This window comes from Maniola hyperantus, chromosome 2 (assembly GCF_902806685.2).
Source record: "Maniola hyperantus chromosome 2, iAphHyp1.2, whole genome shotgun sequence".
In the NCBI taxonomy this organism is placed as follows: Eukaryota; Metazoa; Arthropoda; class Insecta; order Lepidoptera; family Nymphalidae; genus Maniola; species Maniola hyperantus.
Genome location: NC_048537.1, coordinates 7,397,688 through 7,419,588, shown reverse-complemented (window position 1 = coordinate 7,419,588; position 21,901 = coordinate 7,397,688). Strand labels below are relative to the sequence as shown.

Below are 21,901 nucleotides of genomic sequence, written 5' to 3'. Positions count from 1 at the left end.
GGGAAAAGCCAGCAGACAGACACATAGGCGGATATACTTTAGCATTTGAAATACTTATTAGTTTGGAAGTATAAATAACAATCTAATACTGATCGCCAATTTCCGCCAAATATAAAACTCAATGCGTTGCTTTTTTAATCTGTGTAGTGAAAAGTCATGGTAGTGTATTTGATATGCTCTTATTTAGTAAGCTTCACTAGCTTTTGCCGCGACATCCATATCCGTTAACCATTTTTTCCTTGTCCTTTTTTTTGTCATTTTTTTGATCCTTCTAGATCTGCAAACTTATCAATCAAAAGAGCCAAAGAACAATAAATAAAATGATTTAGACTTCTTTTGAGAGCCAAATCCTAATCTATTAAAACCGGTTTCAATTTCAAAAGCAAAGAGAATGCGATTTTTATAAAAGCTTGAAGATGCAATAACGCGAGCAAAAATATTCTACGTGATTATTCGCGATCATAGCGCGAAAATTATTCTTAACAAACAATAATTTTAAAGACGAAGGGGATATCATTACTTATAACAAATGAAAGCGAACTGAGATCTTTATAGTAATCAAAAAGTGCGAGCGAAGCGAGTGCATTTTTTTAAATTGATTTCACTGAGATTTAATTGAGATCACAGTATATCATCATCACCAGGATACAAGCTTTTGACAAAACTAATACCTACTGAACGTAACTAAACGGTCACTCCTACACCTTGCTTGCCCTCAGCCCTTTTGCCTATTTGAACTCCATATGAGGCTGAGCTGCATTGGAACTAAAGAAACGCATGCGGCTTACGAGATTTCTGCTCAGTGAGATTCACGGAACCCCTGGACTAGGTCAATTTCCGGCTCTTAAACTATATACTAGCTTAAACTTCCGACTTCGTCCGCGTGGACTACACAATTTTACCCCCTTATGGGTTGAATTTTCAAAAATCCTTTCTTATCGGATGTCTACGTCATAATAGCTATCTGCATGCCAAATTTTAGCCCGATCCATCTAGTTGAGCTGTGCGTTGATAGATCAGTCAGTCAGTCAGCCAGTCAGTCAGTCACCTTTGCCTTTAATATATTTAGATACCATGCAAAAAATCATGTCGATCTGTTGCTCTGTTGCTGTGAGAATGAAGGACAAACCATTAAACAAACAATTTTTCATTATTAGGTTAATTAGTGTGGGATTAATCTGATAAGTATCGGATGAGTCCAAGTCTAAGTACTTAGTACGTCTTCCTAATAAACTTATAAGCTTATGACGTCTATAAAGATATATAGAATAATAAATGATTTATTACGGTCGGCTTTATACATTAATTAATCATGTTATTGTAGTTAGAACACATTACTAAAATAATGGAAAATGTGTATTTTTGTATCATTAAAAGATTTGTTGTTTGTCGGTATTTCTATTTGAATCACGCAGGTCTCTACCGTCTACAGTTGTGTTCTGTACAGTAAAATAATCAAGTATAAAGCTATAATTTATACAATAGTGAAAATGACTAACGGTTGTTAAACACGCAGGTTTTCACCCTAATAAGGAGCACCCACTACCCAGTAACCGTTGCTATGGCTGTACATCTTGCCGATTTTTTAATTTTCGTAATGAATGAAAAAAGAAGCTTCCACCCTCATCTCTGAACTATTAATTAAAAAATTAAAAAAGCTTAAAACACAATACTATTTATCGCAAAATAGAACGCACATGTGAATAATAAAGAGGTACCTAATAAGTCTGCGTCTTCCTAAAAAGTTGCAGGGAGCCGCTGGATTAAGGCGGTGCTAAATCCAGTGGCTCCTTGCGACTCGTTTGATGTTGCCGTTCCGCTAGTGCGAGGTGTTCCAACGCTGCGTTATCCGGTGCAAGGTTGCCATTCTATTTAGTTTTGGTTCGGTAGCGTGTGGAAGAAGTAGACCTTGGCATTTCTTAGGTTTAAGTTATAAGTTAAATATCAGTCATTTAGTTTATCCTTTTGTATGTATAGAACCTATCGCGGGCTTCATACCATATTATGGGCGTATCCGCATTGTACCCTTAGTTTTGTTTTACAACTGGATAGTAAATAACTTTGTTGTTGTAACATAAAAAGTAATTAACCTAACATTATGATAAAGAGGCACTATCTCGTTATATTGGAATCGAGAAGCATTCACAATTTTTGTTTATACGCCCCTGAGGTTTGAAGCCCGCGAAAGTTCAAGTTATTTTTGCTTCAATAATTTTCGTAAATCAGATAATATAGTTAAGCAAATCACGATATAGATTGGAGCTAGTGCGTGATTGCGCTTGACACCCTTAATATCCGGTGGCTGCCCACCGATGATATCAATTTCAATTTGTTGCGGGCTGTACCGGCCGCCTCGATTCCTTGTAAATCGATACCACTTCAGTTTCCTGTTGCGTCTCTACCGGATTTAATCTCGGACTCGATTGAAATGCTATCTATCCGATATCCTTTAAACGATTTTTTATCGAACTCGATAACACCCAAAATATTGTACGAAAATTTTGACTTAGGCACGATTCAAGAAGCCTTTTTTAATCTACAACGTTTGATATTCATCTGCTTAAATACACGAACGTGGTTAAATACACGACCGCCCTAAAAAAAGAGTGTAATCTTTTCAGGGTTCATGGAGGTAGTGAGTTTCTTTATGCCACCATAACATCTAAATACCACAGAATTGTATGCATTGGTAATGGATATCGTTTTCGAGTATCATTCCGAGTGACACTGGTTATATTTTTTTATATCAATGTGGCAGCTATATTATGATACCATTTTCTAATGTGAAAAAAAACTTTTTATTTAGTTTTTTGGCAATGAAGTAGTTTATTATTTTTCTTAAATAAAGAATTGTTTTATTCTAAACTGCTAACGGTATATAATTTCATGTTTCTGTCTACTAGGTAGATAAAGGATACCTAGGTTACTTGGATTTTCTCAATACCAAAATATTAAGGCATTATGCTCTAGTACTTCTGAGCACCTAATGTGCTCTACATATCTACATATTGTGCCTGTGGGAACTTTATGCAAATAGTTCCTGTACACTTCCTACAAAACGTCAGTTACGCTTGAAATGCTTTAGTTTTTGGCAAATGTACAGCATTTTTTTGACCGCATAGCTACAGTTTTGAATGTGGGATTTAGTTTGATATTTGCATATCTTTTTTTTATACGGTCTCTCTGGTGTGTAAACTCTAGGATTTAATTTCAAAATGGATCCGATTCTAAAACTAAACCTATTATTTAACGGCCGAAATTCATAACCAATATCTCTAAGCTAAGTATTGAAGAGTTGCTTAGTTAGCATTTTTGTTGAAAAAAGGTCATACAATTTTTACAAGGTAACCAATAAGTATGTAGGTAGTTATTATTACACATTGATTCGTTTATCATTAAATTTGGCTGTAAGTAAATTTAGATCTGACATTCTATAAAAAAAAAATCGTATAACTATGATGAGAGTCTATGCTCGTCTAACATTTTGCAGCGATCGGATTCGTTTTAACACGTGACTGGGCACTGGCCGTAGTTTAATAGCCTCGTATATGTAAAGGACTGGCGTGGTACATCCAACCAATTTGCAATAAAACAATATGGCACCCCAGAACAACCCGGCCTGTGACCGCGCGTTTTGCCAGCCTCTAGTTGTATTTTATATTTATCAGTACCGCGGGACCCATTAGGAGCCGTGATTTTGTCGCGTTCCAAAATGCTATGTTGCGTTCCCTATGTGAAATTAATCCTTGCCAAAATGTTTGTGTTTTGGATTGAACTGGATTCCTGAGTCGCAATTTGTTTTCGATTGTTCTAATTTTTAAAAACTTTTGGAATTGGATGGAAGATTTAACTTATTAATATATTAATTATTTCCAAGGCCTTGAATGTCCATATCATTCAAGTATACAATTCTAATCATATTCTATTATAATAAGTTTTTAAATAAAAATGCTGCAGCACTGCTACATTTCAAATATATTTCAATATTCCTTCCTTAGAGATAATTTAATAGTGTATAGACTGTAGAGTATTTAATCTGAAAAAAATAAAATATAGTTAGGTAAGTGCTTAGTTGAGTAAATGGCTCGTCATTGTTCTATCAACGTTTTGAACAATTTATGTCTACACTAATATTTAGCTAATAAATAGGTGGGTGGCGATCAAGTTTCTATTCTAAGAAGTATTTACAATATAACAATGTACAAAAAATTTTTTTTCAAGTAATTTACTTTGATCAATGGGTTTTAATGGAAACAATAAAACAATAGAAAATACAATTCAATAACGGGAGGGCCGTTAACAAAATAACTGAAACGAAATTAGTTATGTTTATTGCTTTAAATTACAATAAATTTCCATGCTATTATTAATTTATTTAGGTTGTTTTTGAATATAAAAAAGAAGAATTAAGATTACTTTAATGGTGATTTTTTTACTAAGAGATTATTTACCTACTTAATACTTACTTTAAAAATGGACAAAATCTGTAGTCTCTATTTCTGTGATTTACATCAGTTTGTGTATTTTTTTGTACTGTAATCTACAGTTCTTACGTATAAAATTTATTAAATAAAATCATCATCATCATCATCACCAAGATCATCAATCCATCGCCTGCTCACTGCATAACACTTGTCTTCTCTAAGAATGAGAAGAGTTTTGGCCACGGTCCACTATGCTGGCCAAGTGCGGATCAGCAAACTTCACAGACCTTTGAGAAAACAATATGGATTTCATGCATGCAGATTTATTCACGATGTTTTCCTTTACCGTTAAAGCAAGTGATATATTTTAATTGCTTAAAACACATAATATAACTTCGAAAAGTTACCTAATTATGATTTTATTTTACAATGCTTTACTAGTTGCGAAACATATTAATTACTAGTAGGTATACAATTTACACAATTCTGTCCTACACACTACGCTTCATGCCTACAACAACCAATTAAAATGTAGACTCACATATTATTCCAGGAATTCGATTACGCGCATTGTTTCTGTATCCAAGCCCGAACGAAAATACATTACATTTAGCACCAGAAAGTAGTAAAAACTAATGGAACAGTGAACTAGTAAAGTTAAAATGTTGCGGTGTGTATGGCCTGGCTTAATAATTAGATTATTGTGGTTTCTGCTCTAAATAACAATTCGAATGGGTTTCACAAATGAACTGCGCAGCCGACCGTGTTATTTTGGCGATATGATTTTTATTCACGAATTTGGGAATTGTTTATTAAATTCGTACTATAGTAGGTAGCTCTATTGCATTTGCGCGCGACTTCGTCCACGTCTATTTAAGTTTTGTAAAAATCCCATAGGAATAGTGTGTTTTTTCGAGACAAAAAGTAACCGAGATCGCTTCTTATAATAGTTGTCTATCTGCCAGGAAGTCCCAACAAAATAGGTCACTGAGCTGTACGGGAGATTGAATCGAAAAAACAGACAGATAAACAAAAAACAGAAGTCAGTGTGTCAACAACCAGGCACTTATTCCAAAATAATGAAATAATTTGGGAATTGTGGCCCATTGTGATTTTTTTCGTTTGTACCAAACCTTAAGCAACTAAGTTTTCTCCTACCAAGTTTATCTAACAGCTGCAGTAGGTACGGTACATTCAGCACTTAGTAGAGTCGTTCGCCGAATGGACATGCCAGAGAGTGGTTTGGCACGTGATCTATTCTCCCGAGTAACTAACTTGGTTTAAACTAGACTTAAATTTATTTTGTTTACTGCCAAATTTATAGTGAAATAAAAGTTAAGGTGGATGTCAACAAAATATAGCTTTCTTGTATCTTTTTGAATTGTAGAGTCTCTTAAGGGCCTGTTTCACAACCAGTAACCGTCAAATAAACTTTAACTGACGAATAAAGACGTTTTGGCAGTTTTTGTGTTGGGATGCGGATCTGTCAAATATCTTTGTCCGTCAGACTATACGTTAAGTACCTTTATTGTCCTAAATAAAATACACCCACCCAGCGCGACATCCTAATTCTAATCACGGCATTTTATTCGAAAAAGCTTTGCAAAAGCCGCGAAACAGTCCCATTGATTGTGCAAGAGCTGCTCTACCGTAGAGAAAAACTTAATCATTGATATTATTAAACTGACAGATCTAAAAGTAGTACAGTCTGTGCCACAAAATCCCCTGCAGAAAAGAAGAGTAGCTTTCATACCTTTTAATTTAGTTTATAAGTATTTTTGTTTACCTGAATTAGCACCAATGTAGAATTTATAGGTGCCTTATTATTTATATTTTTTCATACCGTGACTAAAGTTCTAACGCATACTATTCGTTCCTTTTAATTTGTTCTAAAGGTCATAGGGCAATCGTTTCGTGGAAAACTAGTATCGTGTCAAAGTTAAATACCGTGAAAATAGCTAAACGTTGAGTCATGACGACAACCACTGTAGAGTGTAGGTAGGTACTAAGATTACAATACTTGCCACGTCAACTGGACATACCAGCTGATACCTACTCGTACGTCTTGTATCCGCACCACTTATCACTACTTGCTATCCATATTACAAATGCGAAAGTGCGTCTGTCTGTCTGCTAGCTTTTCACGGCTCAACAGTTTAATCGATTTTGATGAAATTTGGTACAGAGATAGGCTACTTTTTATCCCGGAAAATCAAAGAGTTCCCACGGAATTTTTAAAAACACAAATCCACGCAGACGAAATCGCGGGCATCATCTAGTACTGTATATAAACCTGGCTTAGAAAGCACCCAAGCGATTTAATTTAAGGGTTTTTTTTTCAAGATTACATAGACCGAGAAGCGTATAAAGGATATCCAGTCCGTTAATAGGCTGATTCCGCGGTCTAAGGCACAGAATACTGAAGGCGTACTTATGTGTCTACTTTTACACGTTGATGTGATCACATAAACCACATCTTCTGTGTAAAGACATGCCTTAAGGCTCAAAATGTACTTACTTTTTACTATTTTAGCAGTTCCGTTCAATCTTGTTAATATACGTATTAATTAATTATTAATCCATATTAATAGAATTAATCCGAAATTGTGCGCCTGTTTGTTCATTTGTTTGTTTCTATGTCTTCTACGCCTTACACACCTAACTATCCTACCAATTTTCAACGAAATTTTGCACTATAATGGCATTATGTCCATGTTACTTGGAGTTGGATATAAATACAATTGGGCATTTTATCGCTGGAAAACAAAAGGTTCCCGCGGGATCTATAAAAAACCTTAGCACCGTGAATGAAATCGCGGGAAAAGTTAGTTGTACATAAAGCTGCCAGCGTCGCTTCCTTCCTGTGAAAATGAATGATAAGTAAATGTTGTTTTAATTTGTTTCAGATTTACATTATCAACCACGACCACCCGCCCCAGAAGGTAAGCGATAATACATCATTTTTATTGACGTAGATGTAATTTATTATAAGCTACAAAGTCATTAATAGCTTTAGGTTATATTAAGACCACGTAGAATAAAGTAGTTTTGAACGGATTTGTGTTTTGACTGTAAAATACATTTTTATAGGTTAGTTTACACCACAAAGAATTCAACTTCAAGAGTTCGCATATACAAGGCTTTGCATGAAAACAAAATTTTAAAATGTTGGCGGAGGACAGGGGAGAATATTTTGTTGTGATTGGTGGACTCAAAAGTCATGTAATCAAGACAATGTGTGGAATGAGGGTACCAAACGGGCGTAGGCCGACTTTTATGCTGTGCAACTGCCTAAGCTTGGCGATCGGGGGTGTCCGGCTATTAGGCGTCTCTAGGTGGTTGTCTGTGGTTTACACTAAAAGATTTGCCTAACAGTTTAATACCGATCGTGGCATTTTATGTAGGTATAGTAAGCGACAGGTCAAGATGGTGATACGGGGTATGAGGCGGAGGGATAGCTATCCCGCACCGGCATAACTCGGGGGCTGTGCGGGACATCTTTATCCTGATTGTCATCTCAACCTGTCGCGAACTGTAGAAAACTGAAAATATTATTATGATACCTGCGTTATTTCGGATGCCTTTGAAGTTTGATAGCAAAATACTTCTAGGCACTAATTGTCCTACCGCCACCGAGGAAGCGACAATTTTCTCGTTCAAGAAACGTACAAGCGAAGTATGATTCTGTGTCAATAAAAAAGATAAATAGATAGTGTACATAAATCTGTGCACACTGTCGGCAAGAACTCTCTCACCACTAGTTTGTCGCAGCGAGAAGAACTATGAAATAAAAAATCTCGTTAAGGGATATTCTCATAACGGTTGAAACACTCGCGCAGTTTTTTTTTAAAGAATATTAGCCGTGGCCCTTGACTAACATTCCCCTTTCCCCTCCAACTATGCATGAAGCTTGTGCTAGGAGTAGGTACGATAATAGTGCAACGGGTGAGATTTGAACCGGTGACCTTCGTATTTCAGTCCGCACCTTTAACCGTTGAGCTATTGAGGCTCTACAAGGTTCGAATTAGATGATTTTTAAATGTATATTTTGGCGACCAGTGCGAGTAATCGCTTATCAAAATCTCACACTCGTTCAATGACAAACGACAAGTAGGTATCCCAACTACACACTCGCTTTCCGTTGCCCGCCAACTCGTCTCTAAATTTTAGTTTCTCATTAATCGTCGGCGTTCGGATAGCCGCCATAAGCAAATACTACTTCAAAGTGATACAATTTAATACAATAAGTGTGTAGGTAGTCAAAGACTTTATACCTAGGTAAAATTATAATTAGATGTCCTCGCATTGTATGCTTAGAACGTGAAAAGCCTTATCTTTAGTCCACACGTGTTCATTGTGTGGGCGATGCCAACGGAGCCAGCAGCAAAATTATTTTCGTCATAATTGGGAAGTACTTGATCTCTTTAGCCTCTTTCAAAATAAGTATATTTAATTAAATGTATATGTGAAAATGCTGTATTTAAGATTACGTCAAAATATGTTTTGATTTGTGACTGTTGCACGATGTGAAACAAAAAGTAATCTATTATGTATGAAAGATAATTCGGACGAATAAATTTAAATAAATAAATATATAAAAATAGTAAACCATACAGACCTAAGTGTTGATAAACTACTGGTTAAGACGTCAGCCTTCTATTCGAGAGGTCGAGGGTTCGATCCCGGGCACACTACTTCTAATCTTTGGAAGTTATGTGCGTTTATAACGGTGAAGGCGGTGAAGGATTTGTTAGGAAAACTGCGTGCCTGAGAGTTCTCCATAATGTTCTTAAATATGAGTGAAGTCTGCCAATCTGCACTGGGCCAGCGTGGCAGACTATCGCCTAAACCTTTCTCATTTTGAGGGAAGACCCGTGTTCTGTAGTGGGTCGACGATGGGTTAATCATGATGATGAAACCATACCTAGGTAAATGTTAAAATTAAAGAAAAACAACGAAAAAGCTTTATTTTATCTTTTTAAGTTTATTTTATATTTGAGATCAAAATGATGAAGATTAAAAAAAATAAAACTAAATCTACAATTTATACGCAAAAAAAAAGATTCCGACGAATTGAGAACCTCCTAATTTTTTTGAAGTCGGTTAAAAAGCACTACAAAACAATACCATGTTAACACACACAACTGCAACGAAAATTCAAAATTGCTAAACTATCCTAATTAAACATCGTCACATCGTTAGCTCAGTGTATTTAGAACTTTACAAGCCTTATCTTTGGTCTGCAGAGTACATAGTGCGGGTGACATGCCAACTACTGCGAGAACAGCAAAATTGCTTTGTTCAGACTTTGGGAGGGCGCGGCCCACATTAACCTCTCAAGCCCGTCGCATATTACATTTTATCATCTACTACTACATCATTTAACGAATAGAAAATGCTCATATTTTACACGACGCGATGACGACAGAAAAGTTGAAAGGAGTGGCTCATTTTATTTTAGCATTTTATTTGATAGCACAGACACTAACTATAACCATATAATAAATCTAATGATATATTCAATACATTTTATAAAATAATTTTAGGGCTCGCACATACGAACACTTTTCATGACAAGGTCACTGTATTCTGTATTGTAGTACTGCTACTAGAGGATATCGAAAAAAAAATGATATTTTAATAATAACACTATAATCAAGTTCAGGAAATTTTAATTGTGCTGTTTTGGGCTTTTTAAAATATAAATATAAGTACATATAATAAAAAAAAATATTCATAATGTATACAAATGAAGTTTTGATACTTTAACGCTACGGAAAATCATATAAAATGTATGTAATATCAAGCAATAAATCATGAAAAGGGTAGAACAGTAACCTATAAATATGCATCGTATTTCTTGTAATATATTTTGTGCCTGCTTGTTTTTATTAACTCGATAAAATACAAAAAAGACAATTTCAGAAAATGCTTCATTGATCAAAGCAAATTGTAAACGTATGTTTTACCTTTCGGCCTAATTACGAAAAGTTAATTGGGACTTTCTGTGGTTCCCTTTATGAAAAGGAAAACGAGCGGTCAAGTGTGAGTCGAATTTGCGAAATAATTTTATTATGTGCAGAATTCAACGCATACATTTTAAGAAATGCATAACTATTATTAATGTAGAAGAATCCGGTACGATAGGTTCTTACATTGATGGAATCCGGCTTTACTCACGTAGTTAGCCCGAATAGTTTCTTCCATATTCTTATGGATATCACTCACGTTAGTTTAAACGCTAAAATGCATAACTACTGTCTACTTTATTAGTTTACTTAGGTATTTAATTTTCTTAAAAAAAGGGCAAGTAGGAAAAGGATCCCTTCCTTTTCCTTCTTTCACAAGCTTTACGCTTAGTGGAAGGGGAAAGAGGAATATTAATCATGATTAACATGGCTAATATTCTTTAAAAAAATACAGCCGTACAGAAAATTTCGTTTTGTATTTTTATAAAGTTTGTATTCAACTCACCACCAGCCCCTTTCATTTATAGCTTTAAGGAAAAAATATATAAACGGAGCTACTTACCGATAATTTATACAGTTCGAGCGCGGCTGAAAGAGCGGCGAATATCCTAATTTTCTTCAATTCACGAGGCATCCGCCATCATTTTTATCTCCCCTCCTGTCTCCATTTATATCAGCCGTCTACAGCGAACCACGTTCTAGAATTTTGTTTGTTTCTTTCGAAATTGTTATTTCCGCCTGCTTTCGTTTCTGTAAGCGGATTCGTCTACAGCCTTTATAAAAGTCGAGGAAATGAATTCTTGGCTAAATCCCGACGCTTGATCTTATTTCGTGGAAGATAAATCTAATGTATACGTCTTTGGTGTTGAATAAGGTGATATTATTTCGATTTAGTTTTCGTATGGGATTTTTTAAAGTGAAAGTCTTTATTATGTTTTGTTACACCACATTTCAAAAGATTCCTATTTGCTGATAAACAGATTTGATTATGATTTAGATTAATTAATTATTTATTTATTGACCATAAGTAGGAGTGAATATTTTTAACCTATAGTTCTTCACACCAATAGTTCTTAGAAGAATTGTCTGTTGTATAAATACAAAATTTAAAGTGTAGGTACATACTATAAACCAATTTTTTGTAAGTAGAGCCGGATTAAATAATTTGAATAATAAATGATTAGATTGTAGTTGGTGTACAAACAAATGGGTACGACAAAGTAATTAAGAGACTGCCTGGCAGATAACGCATTTTAGAAAACGTATTGAAGTCCTAGAATTTGCGACAGGTCGAGCGCTTCCTTTTATCATTTCTGAACAAGTGAACACGATAGGGAAATCAAATTATTTTCGCACAGTTTTTTTACTCGTATCTGATTTATATTGTAATGCAAGTAAGATACAACAGTAATTTTATTATGTTCTACCCACCAATTTTCGGTTATAGCAGCCAATCTCATCGGAGACATATAACTAAGCAAGGTTATTATACTACACAAGTATGTATGCAAACAGGAGAACTCTCTATTCCCTCACTTCTATGACACGATGGGGCGGCAATCAGTCCAGGCTAAAAACCAACGGGTGTACGTATGTTCTCTGAGAAGTAATCATAATAATATTATGACTGTAACTTTAAAGGCTATCTGTAATAATTAAAACTCTTGGAAGTCTATTGTGTGTTTAGTAAACGTAAGCTTAAAGAATAAAAGTTGTGCAATACAACCAAAAGCATTTTCAACTTCGGAATTGAGAAGAAAATTGTAAATTAACTTTTGCTAAAGCGTTGTGTGAGTTCGCGCTCGACAATCTCTGCTCAGAATTTTAACTATGCGATAGAGATCGGTAATCCCAAATCCAGAGGCTGCTAACACAATGCGGTGGTAAAGCGGATATTCGCATCTTATTTAAGTCCGCCTTTAATAATTTAGTCACGGATTCAACTCCTCAGGTAGAAAATTGGGAATTGCGCGATTCTTCGGAGTTTGGTTGGGTTTAATCATGCTCCTTTAGACTTGGATCGTTGTGTTTACGCAATTGTTTTATTGTTTTGAGGTGGTGAATGTAAAATTTCACTAAACTAAAATCATTATCATCTCAAACCCGTCGCTGGTACATACATTAATAAAAATAGCTCTCCTTTCAGAGTAATAAAAGTTTAGGCCATAGTATTATAGTCCATCACGCATTGGTGCAAGCTTGGATTAGTAGAGTTTCACACATTTGAGAATATGATGGACACTGTCAAGCATGCAAAGTAAGTGATATTTAATGACTCCGAAACTAGAGTTGCGTGCCCGAGATCGGACTGCAGGCCCCTCGAACAGGAGCCGCTTTTTTATTAAATTCTATTTTTGTGGTCTGAATTTCAAATTGCACAGTAAAAGTAATAATCGTGAATATAACGCATACTATCGACTTTCTTGGCAGTTCTTCTCAATAGCTGGTAAAGTTATCTTCATTTACCTACACGTACCTTAGTTTTGATGATTCAAAGAGTTTTCAAGAATCTTACCTAATTACTTAACTTAGTTTTTGCAGCAAAATTCTATAGATTTTCTCGTAGCACTCTTAAATCTGTAATGCCGTATGTTTTTTTATGTCAATAGCTGGCTTTCAAACGCGCTGGGGGAGAGTCTCACGTAGTTATGAACGTTATAATACCTGGGTGTTTTCTCACCCATTAAAGTCATGAAGAGAAAGAGGAGGATTTATTCATAACTAGCTGATCCCTGCAACTTCATCCGCGTTTTTATAAATTCCGAGGGAACTCTTTGATTTTCCGGGAAAAAAGAAGTCTATAGGTATCACTGTCCGGGTCTTTAACTATTTATTATTTTATGCAAAAAACCACGTCCATCCGTTGTTTCATTGCGGCGTGATTGAAGTACAAACAAAAACATTTTCGCATTTATGATTAGGTATTGGTGGTGATAGCTTTTAAAGATTTACAGTGCTCTCTAGGTAAATAACTTGAACATTGATGCGATTCAGTCGACGCGGGTGCACGCCATTACTTAGTTTTACTTAGCACGCCAAGTTGTCTGTCGGGCACTATACTATAAGGTTTTTCACACTAGTTTCATTTTTAGAAGCCTGTGAGAAGACGTTTTGCCGGTGGGGAGCGGAGTGCGTCTCGCTTGGCGATGGTCGTGCTCACTGCGCGTGTCCTACTAGCTGCCCGTCCTCAAGCGCACCTGTGTGCTCCACAGTGGGAAGAACTTACCGAAACCATTGCCACTTGCGTAAGGAGGCGTGTGAACGACGGCTCAACTTGCGCGTCAAGCATGAGGGTGAATGTGGTAAGTGTCGATATTAAAGCTTTTAAATCGTAGGGTTAATCCGTGTGCCCTAATACTGCCCTAATGACTCCTAAGTGCATGTTCATGTTAATTAACGTGCGAGTAATATCATTGTATAAAGCATAGCTAACGCCCGAGTCTTATATTCAGATTACGTACGCTTCTATACAATTTTTTTGGCTGATTTCGTTGTCAACTAAATTTCAAACATAATGCGTAATAACTCTTCACGCATTATTTCAATTTTTTGTGTCCATGTCAAAAGTACGATTTTAGTCCTTACTAACTTATGCTCGCGACTTCGGCCGCGTGGACTACACAAATTTCAAGCCTCTATTTCACCCCCTTAGGGTTTGAATTTTCAAAAATCCTTTCAAAAATCCCTTACGTCATAAATTTCAGCCCGAGCCGTCCAGTAGTTTGAGCTGTGCGTTGATAGATCACTTAGTCAGCGTTTCTTTTTATATATTTAGGTTTTAAAGGTGAACCGTACCTTTGACATGAGAGTATTACCCATAGAGTTAGAATGGCGCGTGAGGAGTCATTTTTTACGGACTATTAATTTTTTTCCATTGCAATGTAATGAGAAAAGGAGAGATAAACCTGTTATAAAATGTTTTTATCAACTCGCTTTCGTGTCGATCTATTTAATACAATAAGTAGTATGTGGCCACTTTCTATCCCGGAAAATCAAAGAGTTCCCACGGGATTTTTAAAAACCTAAATCCACGCATACAAACTCACGGGCATCATCTAGTTCAACATAAATTAGCGCAGGTGGGTAAATAACAAAACACGAACAACCCTTTACCCCCCAAGTCATCTCATAAAATATGTCGCCTCGCGACAGCAATTGCGAGTATTTTGCCACGGTAAATTGAACTGAAGTTTTAGTTCATTTAACATCTCGGGTGAATTTTCAAAAAATTCAATGCTCCTGGAGCGCCGGCGGAGCGTTTAGTTTATGCATCCATTTTGTATGCTTCATTTTATATTTAGATTTTACATAAAAATACAACGTAACACTGGAAAGCTTTTGAAGTTAATGCCTTTTGTTTAATTTACCATAAGCTGCAATGACACTCAAGGTGTAACACTGAAATGGACATAATTAAAAGTACGCTGGAAGAGGTGTGCCATACAAAATTACAGTTATTTTTCGAGCCCATTCGAAGCGTTCCCACCGAGCGTACAGCTTTGTGTCAAAAAGTATTTGGGTTTACACTATGTTGACAGATGTCTCATCATTAACTTTAGTTTCGAGTACGCTCACATGACTCTTACCACTGCTATCAGCACCAATATGGTGAAAATCAAGTCGATTCAAAAACAAGTTGGCAATCGCCGGTCCAGCGTCCTTGTATTACTGTCAGTGGCGTTTCATTAAACAGACCCCATAATGTATTAATGATAGCCCTATTTTTAAATAGGGATAGAGTTAATAAAAGGTGGACAAGTTAACGTTAACGGCATTATTGTCGATTTCAAATCATCCATTTTCCCGTCTCATACTAAACGAAATGATTACGCAGAGTTAACTTTCACTTGAACAGTCCAAGTAAAACCTCTGATGTTAAAATTGTTACTATAATTAGTATTTTTGGTCATAGAAGCTGGGGACCCGTGTTCCGGAGTAACGTGTCCGATAGGGTCTCGCTGCATCGTAACGTACGGCCAAACCGAATGCCGATGTCCACGTAGCTGCCAAAGACGAAAGCCAGTCTGTGGTAGCGACGGCAGGGAGTACCCGTCCGCGTGTCATCTCGACAAGCAAGCCTGCGAAAACCTGATTAACATCACCATCAAATATCACGGCAAATGCGGTCAGTACCTATCCATTTTTTTACAGTTTAGTAATACTTACGTAAGCCTTCTACCTACTCTACTCGTCCTCCTTCGTTCGCTATTCTAGAGAGTTCTCTCTATTCTATAGAATAAAGGAGGAACTTTATCTGCAATTTCATCTGGTGGTAAGTGCATGTTCACAACGTGGAAGTGCGCTAGCTTAGAATAGGTATGGCAGTTTCATTAAACCTATACTCTTGTTCGATTTCCACCGGCATCGTACTGGAACGCTAAATCGCTTGGCCTTTCGTTTGTCTCTTGATAATTGAGTCTACTGACCGCGACTAACTAACTATAACGACGGGTTGAGATGGCAATGGATGAGGTATGAAACGGGGGGACGCCCCGCATACCTGCACCTTACCCGCGCTCGCCCGCAGCGGATTAACGCAGGGGCTGTGCGGGGCGTTCCCACCCCGATTGTCATATCAACCTGTCGCGTACTAATAGCTAATATTGTCACCAAAAGATAAAATGTAACGTCGCAATTTATTGTTTGTTTGATTCATTTAATGCCTACTTTGTTGTTATTCACAGTTTTTTTATTCTCTTTAGACTCCTTTCTGATATTTATAATGTTTCTCTTACAACAAATACCACATTCAGTAGAAGAAAGAACCCCAAGATTAATCTAAAAGTTGAGAATATTTTCAAACAAAGTTGTAACAAATTAATTTTATAACTCATCTTTTCTTTACGAAAATTATACGAACAAATTGCTTTGTATTGTTTCTTCTTGAGTTTAAGAATATGAACGGGTCTTGTTAAGAGGGGGTCGTTCCCTAATAAAAGGTGCAAAGTATTCAAACAGGTTAAATATTCCTTCCCTATGAAATCTTTAGTTCAACTGAGCGAAATTATTTTGAATGAGAAATAACTTTCACTCTTGACATTAGATGTATAACGTCAAGAATACAAGTTCTTTTTTACTTTATCAACAAGGAAAATATTATTTTATTTGTTTAAGCATCATTTATAAATTTCACTGTTTACGTTAGTTACTGGTTCGCTTTTTTTATACTTGTATTTAATTTTGTTTCAAATAATAAATAATAAACCAAAGTAAAACGATACTATACGAGTATGTATACAAGTAATTGGGATATTTAAAATGAGAGTCAAATATACAACAGCCATCGATGTATAACAACAGCCCAATCTGAGTTAGTTCGCCAAGATATTATTGCGAAAAACGCAAAAAAAGTATGAAAGCAAGTACGTCTACACTAAAAGAACATTAACAAGTAGAGCTAAATATGATATTCATAACTATCAATCACCACGTAGCATTAATTTCGCTTCAGAGTCCTGAATTTCTAGTGTAACTTTGCAAGTTAAAGTTTACCTACTGTGCGTAAATTATTAATTCTGGGGATTACCTTTCAGAGAAACGTCATGACTTTACATCTCCATAATATTAAATTACGGATTTAAGCTCAGTTAACGTTAACTTGAAAAGTTGTACTAGACAACTGAAATAGACACTATACAAATACGCTGGAAGAGGTGTACCATACAAAACCACGATAGTTATTTTTATTGCCGATTCCAAGCGCTCAACCGAGCGTACCGAAAATTAAAATTGACACTTCGTGTCAAACGGTCTTCGTGTTGACACTAAGTTGACAGATGTTTTATCACTAACATTAAGTTCCGTGTGCGTTCCCATGACGTTCACTGCTGCCATCAGCACCAAAATAGCGAAAATTAAATTGCTTCAAAAGCAGGTCCAGCGTACTTATATTATTGAGTTCAGTGTCTTATAGCCTCTGAGGCTCTGCATACGAAAAGTCGAATTAGGCTTCTTGGCGCAAAAATTGTACAGCAGTTAAAGTATGTAAAAATGTGTTCTTTTATTTGTCGTAACATAAAAATAAACTCCGAAGGGATCCCGAAAGAAAAAGGAAAAGGTTTCTAACTGAAGTAGGTCTTTTAATAATACAAATAAAACAACTTTCAGAAATTGTTTTCTTAGAGAGTAATTTAATCTGTTTCACTCTTATCTGTGCACGTTTTGTGAACCCTTTTCACAAAACTTGTCCCCGAGCATTCGATCTGGACTGAATTTGTAAGACCAAATGTGCGGGACATTTCAGCATCGTTTGTGAATCTCACTGTTTACTTTAGTTACTGGCTCGTTTGTACTTATATTAAATGTTTGTCTTGAAACTTTTCTTTCATTTAAAGATTATTAGAGTTGATTTTTACAAAAAGTTACATTATGCATATAATACAACTCTAATGTCTGCTAGCCGGACTATCCGCTTAACTGATTTTGATTAAGCTTTGAGCTTGCATCCGAGGGCTGAAGTTAGGTAACTTTTTATTTGAAAAAAACAAAAAATTTCCTATGGGATTTTCGTAAATCGACCAAGTGTGAGTCAGATTTCGGTCCGTAACCGGGATGCAAGTTCTCCTGTATCAAATTTTGTCAAAATCGGTCAAAAAATAGGCCGTAAAAAGCTAGCAAACAGACAGACATACATATTGAGAGATAAGTACACGTTCGCATTTATAATATTAGCAGGTAGGTATGAAATTATTATGGATAGTAGGAAGTAGTGTGGAAGGACTTGATGAAGAGAATTGTAAAAATAAATCTTTAAAAAAAGAAGTGAAAATTTTAGCAATTGTGTAGGGGCAGAAATTGTTTATTTTTTACATAACATACGATCATATGCGTTCAATTTTTTTTGTCACAAAAAATATTATAAGCACCACGTTCCTAAATTAAATTTTATAGAAGAGGTTTTAAATGTGCAAAAAAGTTTTAAAATCTAGATTAGACCACTGTATGCACTGGTTAAAATATTAAAAGCCCCACTTCCGACCTTATACCTCACGTTTTCTGGCAAAATATTTTTCGACGTGGGAATCCCTCTATTAACCTGGGCGCAGTGGATAACTTAAGGTTTATGTAGAAAGTATTTTTTTTAATTGCTTTTGAGCGCTGATTGGATTGTTACGTTCTAAAGCTTTTTGTTGCTTCAACATTAAACTACTGAAACGATTACATTTTATGTTTAAAAGTGGGTATATTGAAAACGAACCTAGGCAATATTGAACCTTGGTAAACTGTTCATTTAATTAATTTTGTGGTTCACAACAGCTTAGTGCATTTATTTATGTGTACAATTTCCAGTCTAAAGGGATCTTGTGCACTAGTAGTCCAAGACCATTTTAAACTTTTGTAAGACGAACTGGACCACGCGTCTAACTGAACTAAGCGACCAACTGCGCGATAGAATGAATATTTTCAGTTTAATTTCATTAAACTTGCTCTACTTGCGCGAGTCCAACAATATTTGAGTACGGTTACTGCCGTCGTAGTTTGTAGATACCTACTGCTGTGAGTCGTCTACATTCGCTAGACATAAGTGGCAAAAATGCAGTGTAAATCCATACAAGAGAAGGGCACTTTCATCTCATAGTCATTCTACAACTAGGTAAGGGATTTATGCCGACACGTGGCGAGCACGAGCCGTGCCACTTTCCTAAGTCATTTTCCTTGTCCGTGCATGGATGCCACACGGTTAAGCATAAACTGCTTCATATAAAATGTGTCGTGATGTCTTGAATCTGTGCCTCACCCGCGCCTCGTACGTGGCATGGCCCACACCCGCCACGTGTTAGCATAAATTATCCTTAAGATGACTGTCGTTTTAGTAAAGATTTTTCTTTTTTCGAGCTCCAAAACTATTCCGCGTAACCTATGGTAGACTCACTCTTAAAAGTCATAGAGTTAATTTTGCTATCTTTTGCGTAGATCCCTGTGCGGAACACGAGTGTGCTGACGGTGGAATCTGTCAACTCAACGAAGTTCGTGCCCCAGTATGCAGATGCGGTCCCCCTTGTGACCTGATACCACGCTCAGGATCTGCGGTATGCGGATCCGATTACAAAGACTATGAAAGTGAATGCGCCCTCCGAAGAGCATCTTGCCGTACTAGACAACAACTCTCCATCGCGTACAGAGGAGAATGTGCTTCAGGTATGTAAGTTAAACGTGGTAAGCTAGACTATTATCCTATTCAAGTGCTAACATGTATGGCTTAGTACCACCCATTTACTTCATTCACAAAATAACGTACCTATCTAATAATGTTGAAAACTTGTTGTAATAAAATAAATAAAATTGACGAATTAAATAAGTGCGAAGTTAGCCAGAGGCACAAAACCACATTTGTTACCATTTGAACCCTATTATAAATGCGAAAGTGTGTTTTTATGTTGATTTTTTGGTTTGTTGTTTTGTCTTTCAATCATGTCGCAACAGAGCAACGGATCGATGTGATTTTTTGCATGGGTATAGTTAAAGATCTGGAGAGTGACATAGGCTACTTTCATACCGGAAAATCAAAGAATTCCCACTGGATTTTTAATAATTTTAATCCAGGTGGATTTAGTCGCGGGCATCAGCCAGTAGAATTATAAACCTAGTAATGTTCCGTACAACCTAAAACATTCAAATGTCAGTATGGACTAGAGAATGAAATTTTTGGTGATATTATTATCGCAGCGGTCGTGTTGTCGATTTTTTCTATTTATTATATGGTAGAAAGATTCCATGTTGGAGAGCATCGTTCTTTTTCAATACTGTAATAAACGACATGTCAGAGCGAAAAATACAACGTTTCGTAGTAAAGTAAATCTGGCACCAGGGATACACATTGCTCGTACGTCCATGTTTGGTTCTACGAACGAGAGTTTTGTAAGCGGATGTGTATTTTATACAATATCTATATTTTTTTACGTTGGTGCGTGTATTTTTTTTTATTGAAAATCACTACTTTTAATATAAATGCGAAAGGGTACCTACTTGTTTGTTGGTTTGTTCTTCAATCACGTCGCAACGAAGCAACGGATTGACGTGTTTTTCGCATAGCTATAGATAAAACCTGGAAAGTGACGGCTACTTTTTATCCCGGAAAAATCAAAGAGTTGTCACAGGATTTTCAAAAGCCTAAATCCACGAGGACGAAGTCGCGGGCATCAGCTAGTATTTTAATAACACTTAAAGCTAGCCTTATTTGATAACTGTACAAATCATGCCGGCGTGGAATGGTGCCAAGAATACTGGCTGTATTTCCGCGTTAGACAGCCGAGCTGATCCTTTGCGCTAAAAAGTGAGCCAGTCCTTCTGTCTCGTTAATTTTAGCACTAAGACTTTATGGTCTCCAGGGACAAACGGAATAAAAATGTAACTCTCTATAAGAGAAGCATACTAGCGCCGCTTACCGATTTCAGCCATTTATGCTACGGCTCCCGGTCGATATATTGTGCCTTCTCCCTAAATCAAAATGTACTCGTACTACACTGTAACGTGGTGAAATCCTGTGACCTTTGACTTATAAAAGAAAAGATAAAATAAACAAAACATACAAGTTTTTATGACGTCTAGACTATCTAAGTCCAGATTGGATCCTGTGCTGTATTTGTTTATAATTTACAATATAAAATCGATCCAGAATTTGCTATCAATAGTAAGGACATTAGTTTGGTATATTTTTTGAATTTCACAAAGACGAGTGGCTCATGCTTGTGTATAAGCCGTGTCGGTATAAGAAAGGAACACTTTAATGGGTGTTTGCGAGCGCTTGCTCGCGACTGATTGGTCCGACATGCACGCACACTTACGCAATGCTCATGTAAACGACGTAACCACAAGACCTAAAGTTCACTCGTCTTCGTGAATTGCAAGAACTGTACCATTTGATTTCATATCACGCTCAATGTTCTATGCTCGTTTTACTTTTTGCCACTGACCTTTACTAATACAAGTACGCTGGACCTACGTTTGCCGACCTATTTTTAAAGACATTTGATTTTCGCCATTTTGCTCGTAGCAGCTATGAGAGTCATGTAAGCGTACTTAAAACTAAATGTAAGAGATCTCTCAACACTTTTGACCATTTGTCCCCGAATGTCAGTTTTAATTCCCGGTTCGCTAGGTAAAGTGCTTCGAATCAAAAGAATTCTCATTTGTATGGTACATCATTTCCAGCGTACTTGTATATTATAGTTATTTCCGTGCTTATGCAGAATCTGTCATTTTACTGTGCCTATGTCAATGGTACGATCGTACAATGTTTACAATACCGCAGGCCACTGACCGCTCAAAAATAGGCGGGTAGGCATACAAATATTCTGTTTTTTCGATGTTAAGGCAACATTTGGCTGCGTTCGTTACTTAACAGCGTTGATAATAGTTTAAAGTTCTATTTTTTTGAAATTCAAATCCTCAAACATTTCAAAATACCTATAGATTGCTATCAATTGACTTTTTACAAACTAAAAACTGCTTTTTTATCCATAGTAAGTAATACGAAAGTAATCTGCATGTTTCTTACTTTTTTACGGC

The 21,901-nt window shown here is 36.3% G+C and overlaps 2 protein-coding genes across 10 annotated transcripts in view; one reads left to right on the top strand and one right to left on the bottom strand.

Moving 5' to 3' along the window:
* The window catches only part of LOC117994912 (agrin-like), a 253,633-nt gene that overhangs the window by 188,574 nt on the left and 43,158 nt on the right, over positions 1 to 21,901 (top strand). For 6 of the 9 annotated variants that reach the window (XM_069503557.1, XM_069503549.1, XM_069503543.1 and 3 more), the window contains 4 exons: positions 7,331 to 7,366; positions 13,486 to 13,695; positions 15,306 to 15,518; positions 19,307 to 19,531. In XM_069503557.1, the coding sequence (XP_069359658.1) occupies positions 7,331 to 7,366; positions 13,486 to 13,695; positions 15,306 to 15,518; positions 19,307 to 19,531 (684 nt within the window). The remainder of the gene's footprint in view (positions 1 to 7,330; positions 7,367 to 13,485; positions 13,696 to 15,305; positions 15,519 to 19,306; positions 19,532 to 21,901) is intronic. The other 3 variants (XM_069503560.1, XM_069503566.1, XM_069503553.1) reach the window with 1 other exon arrangement.
* Positions 1 to 21,901, bottom strand: part of LOC117994923 (luciferin 4-monooxygenase-like) — a 221,794-nt gene that overhangs the window by 181,800 nt on the left and 18,093 nt on the right. The window lies entirely within an intron of this gene.